The 10,481-nt window shown below is 40.1% G+C and overlaps 1 protein-coding gene across 1 annotated transcript in view; it reads left to right on the plus strand.

Annotated features, from left to right (window-relative positions):
- The window catches only part of LOC145981760 (dynein regulatory complex protein 1), a 54,761-nt gene extending 48,859 nt beyond the window's left edge, over positions 1–5,902 (plus strand). The window contains exons 17-18 of the mRNA XM_083115173.1: positions 3,556–3,644; positions 5,503–5,902. Coding sequence (XP_082971299.1) covers positions 3,556–3,644; positions 5,503–5,694 — 281 coding nt within the window. The 3' untranslated portion in view covers positions 5,695–5,902. The remainder of the gene's footprint in view (positions 1–3,555; positions 3,645–5,502) is intronic.
- Positions 5,903–10,481: the final 4,579 nt, after the last annotated feature.

The following is a 10,481-nucleotide window of genomic DNA, read 5'->3' on the forward strand; positions in this document are numbered from 1 at the left end:
GTAATGGTTGTGAACTGAGATTATCACCAGGCCCATTTTGAGGCCCAATATCATGAGGTCCTCTTACATACAATTCCAGTTATAACTTTTATGCTGAGGCATGTTGGGTCTTGCATTTCTTATATTTCAATTCAAAGCAATTTTTTCAAAGTGGAGGTCCCTTTGCAGATGGAGGGCAAGTGCTGTAGCCTCCCAACCTACCCTAAATCTAAGCCTGATTATCACTACAAGTGTACTAATTCACATTCTTTTTACAAGCTTTTATAGTTTTTTTATGTGGCATAATATGATTCATAAAATGTCAGATCACTAAGCCAAATGTCAGGTTAACCTTGCAGCAGGTTTTATGTATCAATCCGCGCGAGAACTAAGCTCAGAATCTTCCGTGCCAGTCTTTCCTCAACCGCCGAGCTGCTTACATCGGAGACACTGAGAAAATCTACAGTATTGCCAACCGCACAACACATCAAAACCCGCATGCATGTCAAGTGGATTGTATTTTTGCTTCTCTTTGTCTCCTGAAACATAACATTTTAAAAGTACTTTCTGCGCATATATTATTTAATAAATGTGTCATTAATATAAGAGCGAAACAACTTCTAAACATGAGAGCATGTGTGTATATTTCGAGCACGCAAAAATAAAAATAAACAAAGATAAAAGTAAACAACGATAGGCCCCTCTTGAATTTAATGACAAATTATTGTTTTTGGTTTAGAAAGAAATAGATTTATGAAAAACTTGGTTGCTTCGTTCGCAATACATCCGTTACTGTAAGACACACGCACTTCAAGTTGTACCACCAAAAAAGCATGATTTGTTATTGGTGATTTTTACAATCAGGTGCATTGTCTGTCGCTATTACTCTGGTTTCAATTTATGAATCACTTCACTAAACCAGGATTCAAATCTTGGTCTGTCTATTTGTTGCTGATAATCACCCTTCCCTTTCTTTGTGCTGAAAAGTAAATATGCGCCTTCAACAAAGCTTTCATTGCCGCCAGTGGGTGAAACAATAAGCCTCCCCCTTCCCCTCATCGTCGGTTTCTTCAGCCCTGGCGGTGGTTTTGCATGGTGGTATCCTTCCATGGTTTATTCCCCCTTCCCCCACTCACCGAGTTGAAGGACGTCTCGTCCAAATAATAAACATGTTTCTTCTCACTGCGATATATTTTAATACCGCGGAGATTCTTTTGTCGTCAAACAACAAACAATCGTTTCCTCTTGCTAAACTCAAACCGCAAATCATTCAACACCCGTGATACAATTCGTGTGCACATTGACGGCAAATCACCTCACGCCCTGTTTTACTTTGATCTTGTTGCCGCAAGGAGGATTATGCATTTAAAACAACTTGCTTGACTTTGAAGAACATTTCCTTTCGGATGAAGCCCAAAATAACATTCGGGTAAAACCGCACGCTGAACAGGAGATTCAGCCATTCTCGCCGCTCTACAATAAACATAGGGTTAAAATAGTGGGATGTGCAACACTGGTATCAGCTTGGTATCAGCGATTTCACGCGCTCTGCAACGCATTCAGTCTCGCTCGACTCGCTCTAAAGTTTCAATGTCTCTTCAACGCAATACAGATTCGAGTTGGCGAATCTGCGGTTCTAAGTTCGTCTGCACAGTGATTGCAACCAATTAAGTCCATACCTGCTAATCAATGTATTATTTTGTCTGTATATTACAAATTAAATAACTGTTTTCTTGCAAGTATGCAGTTGTGTCGGAATAGAACCCGTCTCAGTGGAACTATATTCTTGCGCGCACGTTTGGATCTACATATGCTAAAACCTGCTGCAAGGTTGACCTGACGCTTAGCTTAGGGATGGATGATATCGGAAATTTGATATCGCAATTTATCGTCAAGAAAAATATCATCACAGACAATACAATACGGTATATATCGCCAAATATCATGATGATATATCGCTGACATGATATATATCACCAAAATATTGTGACAATATATCGCCAACATGATATACAGGGTGGGCACAAAATCGCTTTCCCTGATATGATCCATATTTTTATGTGACGTCACAACTTTAAAACATGTCACTGATATATTATACTTTTATGAAAGGACACGTAAATGTTGTGTTATTATATGTAATATTGCACCCTGTTTGTAATGTATACCTTTTCTTTAATGTTTAGTGTATTTTATGCTCTGTTATGAGTAGTTTAATGTATCTTCATGTTTGCGAGAGTGCACTATACGAATTTGTATTTCTAAAGATGTATAGATGTCAGTTTTGTCGATAGTATCCTTTTGTACATAGTGAGTGATTCATCTGTACTTTAATCTGTGTTCTCGAAAATAGTATAAAAGTGAGGATATCGCGTAAGAAATATCACACTTTTTCGCCATGGATCGACGAAGCTTTTAAAATTAAAAAGAACTCCTCGGTGTTGTGCATACATCTTGGTATGGTAGTTCGGGGCGCAAGCTAGGCCTATGTGAACATAGGTACGCCGATAGCCATGCATTGATGATATGCACAATACTGCAACCATTCTACGTTAAATAATAAAGCTAGCCTAAAGTAAAAAAAAAGTAAAGTGTTCCCCTGTGCTTAGCACCACGCCATGAAGGCGTATAGGGGGTGTGGGGGTAACGCCCCACACTTTCTTGATCCGGTCGTGAGTGGGTGTGATGTGATCAGCACCATGCCCCTGACCGCCTTTACCCCCCAGGTTTCCCCAGGTACCCATGTTATTCGACGCTGGGTGGGCGCCGGGGCCGCTTCCATCGTTAGAAAAGTTCCCGGATTTGAACCGGCCGGGGATCGAACCCGGGACCTTTAGCATGGTAGTCAGACGCGTTACCGACTGAGCCACCGTGGCCACAATAAAGCTAGCCTAAGGATTAATTTGGAAATAAAAGGCTAAAGAGCAAATATTGGCTCAGTTATCATTGCATATCTCTTGGTGTGGTAGTTCCGGGCGCAAGCTAGGTCTATGTGATCATAGGCTTGCCGATAGCCACGCATTGAGTATATGCGTTTTAGTTGAGTCAATTCATCGACAAAGCGAAGTCCTCGCCTTCGTCTCAAGTATATTTGCATTATAATTGCAATAAATAAAGAATAAAACCTTTCAGTTTATACATACTGCAGTAATGTGGTTTTATTTCTCTGTGCTGTGAATATTGTCTTTGCCTAACACTATCCCTGTACCTGAGAGGAGTCTGTGTATTTCACCAAGTCTCATCGTTCACCGCTGAGTATTATTAAGTTAATATTAATAGTATAATAATACGATGCATCTAGTTGCAAGAACGTATCATCCCCAATAAATGAAATCAAATACTTGGGGATAGTGACTTTGTGCCCACCCTGTATATTGCCAAAATATCATGACAATATATTCCCGACATGATATATATCGCCAAAATATTGTGATGATATATTGTCTAGTTGATATCGCTTGGACGATATTGCCCAACACTACTAATCACTTCTCATTATGTTGAAACAGCATTGAAACTTTCCATTTGCTTACATATATTTGTTTCTTATTTCATTGTGGTTCATTTTCTTTCCAGAAAGACATGAATTGAATGTTGAAACGAAGAAACTGAGAAAACAAAATGCTGATCTTAGAAAACTGTTGCATCACTACATATCATCAAAGGTAAATATCAATACTATAAGGTTTTTGAATAGGAGCCACCAGATGTTTTCAGGTTTTGGTTGGCATGTGGCAACACTGTTTCTGTATAGTGTTTGTCAGCTATCATCTGTAGGCCATGATAAATGCCATGGGACAAAATTCAGTGGAGCAACATGTGCATATGATGAAAATCTATACTGGTAATTCATGTTTTACAAAAATCACATTTCGCCATGCTTCAAATTTAAGCAGTATTTTCAGAGATGGAAGCACTGTTTTGAAAAAAAAAAAATGCTTTGGTCACCCCTAAAATATCCTCACCTTCAAATAATTAAATATTAATAAAATTACAACTGGTTTTAAAAATAACAGAAATACACGACTACAGTAATATTTAGTGCATACTGTGTGCATGTGTGTGAGAGAGAGAGAGAGAGAGTGAGTGAGTGAGTGAGTGAGTGAGTGAGTGAGTGAGTGTGAGAGAGAGAGTGCCACCATTGTCCAAACATTTGTTCAGACGCGGAACAAGTTTTTGTATCCCTGAATCGTAGAAATCCGCAGCCTGCATCTGGAACCAAGTTGTGACTTTTTCCCCTCACTTCGTCGTCGGCAAAGTGTTTTCCACCAAGATTTTTCGTGAGGTACAGGAACAGGTGGTAGTCACTGGGTGCAAGGTCGGGGCTGTATGGCGGATGATGAAGGACCTCCCATTGAAACTGTGCAAGCAGATCCTTGGTGACATTCACTGCATGGGGGTGGGCATTGTCATAAATAAAGCGGATTCCACTTGACAACATGCCCCTCCGTTTGTTTTGAATTGCACATCGAAGATGTTTCAAAGTCTGGCAGTAGGTTTCAGCATTAATCGTTCTTCCAGGCGGCATGAATTCCACCAGCAGGATGCTGTGGTGATCCCAGAAAACGGTTGCCATCAGCTTGCAGGTTGAAATTGACGTTTTGAATTTTTTGGCTTTTGCCACTGCAGTGACTGTCAGGCATATGGTGGAACACCCATGTTTCATCACCTGTCACAATGGAGTCCAGGAATGCATCTCCCTCTTCTGTGTAGCGAGTAAGAAAGTCCAGTGCATATCCCAGTCGTTTGGTTTTGTGTTCGTCAGTCAAATGTTTTGGGACCCAGCATGCACACAACTTTCTGTACACTAACCCACCCACAACTTCATGAATAGTGATTTTCAAACTGTCAGGAAACATCACACACAATTCTCGAATTGTTACCTGCCTATTCGCATGCACCTCTACTTCAATACGATTGCGAAGGTCGTCAGTGATCACGGACGGCCTCCCACTTCTCTCTTGATCATGAACATTACGTAGACCTTCTGCGAAGGCATGGCACCATTTCGCCACATTTTGACGATTCATTACGTTCCTGTACACAGTCACAATTTCTCGGTGGATCTCCGATGGATGCTTTCCTTGTGGCTGCAAAAACCTGATCACGGCGTGCACTTCGCACTTGGCAGGATTAGGTATCGCCACTGCCATTTCCAACGCGTGTTCCTCGCACAAGACTCGGTGCAGCACTGACGACTCACTCCCAATCCTCGTCGTATGGATCACGGTTACTGCCAGTGTTGCCAACTTTGGTACACATTTTTCCCCTAACGTGCAAATGTGTTTGTATCTTTACTTTCCGGACAAGCCTCGTATTACCAAAATATTGTGATGATATATTGTCTAGTTGATATCGCCTGGATGGTATTTTTTTTCAATATCGTCTTAATGATATATCACCTAACACTAGCTATTAATTATAGTAAAATTTAAAATGGTAAATTTCTAGTGGATTACATAGAATGTAATGCAATTTCTTTGATTTTACAATTTAATGAAAATATTTTTTTTTAATTTTCAGGTGCAAAGGAATTACCTCATCCCCTCCCACAAAATGGAGCTTCCCCCACCACAGAAGGGTTTCCAACCTCGAAGAATGAGAGCAAGGAACTTGTCGGCCAAAATTGCCAAATTTCCTGCACCAAACGCTGGAAAGATTGATAAGAAGCCTTCGATATCACCACAAAGGAAGGTGACCATATTGGAAACTTAGTAATTTAATTTTAGTGCTGAAGCGACTAAAATATTCCATAACGTTTCTAGTCATGTTCTGGTCCTAATGCAAAACAAATATCTTTACGTATTAATATACTGCAACAACTTTGTATATATTTTTTTAATATTTATCAATTGTAATAGTGCATTTTTAAGAAATTGTGCAGTTTGCAGAATTAAAAATATTTCTGGAAAACATATATAAATTAGTTTTATTCTCTTTCAACCAAAGTACGAGGTTTATTTTTTAATTAGGGGCCATTTTGAAATAAAACTAAAACATGCAAAGGAAGAAATTTAATTACCTCTGTGGCTGTTCATACGTACATTCAGCTACTTCTCAACGTAGTTCCCATAGTTGTTGAGACGCTTGTCGTAGTGGTAGATGAGCAAAGAAATCTGCCGCCAGGTCAGACAGCCAATCCGTCACTGTCTGTTTGGCTTCATCGGCGCTGTTGAATCTCTTCCCAGCGAGGAAAGTCTTCAAGTGGAGGAATAGGTGATAATCCCTAGGGGCGAGATCGGGACTGTATGGAGGGTGGTCCATCCACTCCCAGCCAAATGAGTGACTGTGTGGCAGTTGCAGTGTGTGGCCGAGCGTTGTCGTGCAGCAACATGCTTACGCTTACTCTTGTGTTCCTTTGTGAGCATTTTGGGCACCCACCGAGCACACAGCTTTCTGAACTTCAGATTCTCCACTAAAATTGTGTACAGTACAGAACGAGAAACTTGTGGAAACAAATTGGACAGCGTTGACACTGTCAAACGGTGGTTGGCTCGTATTGCACTCTCAACATCATACACCCATGAGCCCGTTATGATTGAGGGGCATCCTGATCATGGTTTGTCATGAACATTTGTGCAACTGGCCTTAAACAGACGTACCCACTTACACACCTTGCCTTCAACAATGACATTTTCACCATACCTCGCGTAACTGGCGATAAATGTCTGCCGCTTTCAAATTTTTTGCGGTCACTGATCGTATCTCACACTCGGCAGGATTTTCAATCATCTGCACCACTTCCATTGTCCAACAGAACCACACCAAGCATTTCACAACGTGCAAATGTGCAAGGCATGACTATAACTAACGCACATACACAAAATGCCAAGCACGCAGTGTAGCCAACGTGAACGCAAAACGGCCCCTAATTAAAAAATAAACCTCGTAGTTTGAAAGTCACTCATATCCAATTAAAAAGATGAAAAATCTATATTAGCGCAAACCATTATAATAGATTGGCTGCACTAAATAATCCCAAGTTTTTCAGGTGAAATTGTTCAAATTTCAAGGGCATAAATAGAATAAGGCAACAGTTTTGCTCATTTTTTCCAAAATTTATTTAAAAAATATGAATGATGTCTTTATTTCTGACAGATCATAAATATTCAAATATTGCAGTTTTAAATTAATTATTTATAATAATAGTTCTTAAAACAGTATTTGTATGGTGCAGCAAAAATAATACAATGCTGTTATCTATTTAACCACATATATCTGCACTTAGTTTCTATCTTTGTCTTGTTATACAGTAAAACCTCGTTAATCAGGACTAATGGGGAGATAAGTTGACAGGTTTAACGAAAGTCCTGATTAACTTATGTAACCTAAAAGAACAGTAGACAGTAGAAAGTGCATTAAAACTCCGTTTACAGCAACAAAACATGTTTTTATGGTGTATTTAAAGGACATATGCCTAAATACACTATACAGTACAAAGTCTGAGGGAAACAGAATTTCATCAGTAGTTGACTGCCTTTTCTTTGGAAAGTTCCTTACATGCTGCTTTTTTTTCCTTTTGCCGGTCCAGATTAAGTGAAGTCCAGCTTATCAGGGTCCGGATTAATGAAGTTTTACTGTATTTCCATTTTCAGTTTACTGTATAGATCACTAATATTTATTGCAAGTAAAGTATTGAACGTACGTTAATGAAACCAGTCCAGAACGAACGAGGAACTCAGTTCTTTCGTACACCTACAAATGTTCAATGTGTGCACCACGGGTGACATGGCACGCATCAACACAATAGTCTACTTTTAAATACATTCGCATCAACATGAGCCTGTCGATGGTGTCTATCGCTACAATGATACACTCTCTTAGGGCTGTGATATCACTCAACATCGTTGAGACGAATCTTTGATGAAACCCCTCAAAAAAAAGTGACACGGTGTAAGGTCCCGTGATCTTGCGGACCAAAACATTGTACAAGGCACTATGAATGGTGTGGATGATTTGAGTGTCACCTACCGGTAGGGATATGAACTCTCAGTTTAAGGAAACATGCACACACAAACTGTTTGCATTGGCTCTGTGTTTTATTGCATGCTCTAATACCAGGTGTGCCGATTAATAATTCTTAATTTCGTCGCTGGATGGCGCTGAAAGCAAGGGTTGGTGCACATTCTCAACTGTTACGTCAGCGTGTTGCCAGGATAGTACCTGTCAAAATGCCGTGGATGTGCAACCGAGTGCGAGTGATCGTGACATTGGGTTTGTGTGGGAAACATGTTGACCTTCAAACGAAATAAGAAGCATGTGCGGCACGTCCTGCTTTTCTTGTTCAATCAAAAGAAAAACATGAGTGAAAGCCATCGTATCCTTGTGGAAACGTACGGTGACAATGTCCTAACACAAGATGCGTGTGTGCGTTGGTTTCGACGATTCAAAAGTGGTGATTTAGACTTGAAAGACCGGGCCAGCCAAAAAAATTCCAAGATGCCGAATTGCAAGCACTGTTGGACGAAGACGATACGCAAATGCAACAACAACTGGCAGAGAAGTTAAATGTTGGTCGCCAAACCATATCTGATCGTCTTCATGCCATGGGAAAGATTCAGAAGGCAGGAAAATGGGTCCCACATCATCTGAACAACACAAATGAAAAGTGAAAAATGGTGTGTGAAGTGTTGCTTTCTCGGCATGAAAGAAAGTCTTTCTTGCATTGGATAGTGGATCTACTTCGAGAACCCAAAATGCAAAAGTCATGGGTTGACCCAGGACAACCTTCAACATCGACTGCAAAACCGAATCGCTTCGGAAGGAAGACAATGCTGTGCATTTGGTGGGATCAGAAGGGTGTGGTGTACCATGAACTTCTGAAACCAGGTGAAACAGTGAATGCTGTTCGCTACCGTCACACTCAAGTGGCAAACAAAAGAATCAGGAAGACCCTAACGATCATTCTCGCTTCTTTATGTTATCGTCTCAGAGACAACTGAAGGGGAAAGTTTAAAATGCCATTTTCACCTTCATTCATAACGCACAAATATAGGCTACTACATTATATTTTTTATCATTTTGTGGTTCATAAACACTTGAAATTGTACAACAAATTTATTTCTCTCTGACACGCCCTTTATGCGAAACAGACCTCCCTTCTTAGAATATATTCTACGTGAGTGATATCTCTCTCTTTCTATACAGTTTCTAGAATCCCCTCCCCACTCCAATGGACATTCCTTAAGAACAACAATGATAATAAATGGCTGAGTGGTTAACACAACGCACTATGTATGTCAGAGTCCCGGATTCTAGTTCGTTTCGGACATGGATGTTTGTGTCAATGAGAGTACAGAAAACAGAAAATTGATATATGTGAAAACTGAGAAAATATTAATAAAGGGGGGATACTACCGCATAGGGGTATTCCTTAAAAAAAAAAAAAAAAAATCGTTTGGCTGCCTGACTACTATGCGAAAGACCCCAGGTTCGATCCTCAGTGGGGAAGAAACAAGATTTTTTCCACCTGTTGAAGCATCTCCAGCGCCCACCCAGCATCGTATAAAGTCGGTATCTGGAGGAAACTCTGTTGGGTAAAGGATGCCAGGAACGTGGTGCTCATCACATCACCCTCACCTTCGGCCATGATCAAGAAAGTGTGGGGCTCTAACTCCACCCCCCCCCCCATACGCCTTCATGGTGTCGCGCAAAGCACAAGAGAGCACTTTATGATGTAATAAATATAAATATACAAAGACTTATAGTATGTAGTCTTCACAAAATATTTTATTACAATTAATGATCGATTTGCGTAATTTTTTTGCAAGAAAAATTTTTCAGCAGAAAGTAACTGTAAAAGAAACTTACAGTTACTTTTGAAGTACAGGTAACTGTAACTGAGTAACTTTTTAAAATTAGCAACTGTAACTGTTACTTATTTTAAGCAAGTAACTATAACTAACTAGTTACCATCTTTTAAAGGTAACTTTCCGAATACTGAATTAGTTAGTAGTATGTTTGGAAATCATAAGCACCCAGATACAAAAAAAATACAGTGCGATCTTCTAACATGAACAATAAACTTCAGCACACTAAGAACTTAACTTCTAAATTCTACATCAGCACCTCTGAATACCAGTGACGTGCACTGAGGAGTAGCTAGTCTAGCAGAGATAGATCAATCAATCTCAAATCTCTAATTATTTTCAAATCACAATATTTCTTGTTTTGTTGAAGCCACAGTTCATATGCAACACTTTTTTTTCACGCGCTTCTCATCCCTCGGTGCGTTCAGCAGCCTAGCTCGCTCTTTCTCCGCCTCACAGTTCCAGGTAGAAACGGGTTTTCGAAGGGAAAGGGAAGATTTCTGCCTCTACCTCTCTTGCCCCCTGATTTCACAGTGCCCTGCAGATGCACTGGGAGGAAATTATTTGTATTTTCTTCTCTCTTCCATCGCTTTACCTAATTTCTGCCATGACGATGAACGTTGATTAAATTAAACGGCGAAGAGTGGTTGCAAAGAAACACTCATGCAAAGGCCAGAGCTCGAGCCCGGATCC

The sequence above is a fragment of the Lepisma saccharinum genome, chromosome 30 (assembly GCF_977018435.1).
Source record: "Lepisma saccharinum chromosome 30, izLepSacc3.1, whole genome shotgun sequence".
Lineage (NCBI taxonomy): Eukaryota > Metazoa > Arthropoda > Insecta > Zygentoma > Lepismatidae > Lepisma > Lepisma saccharinum.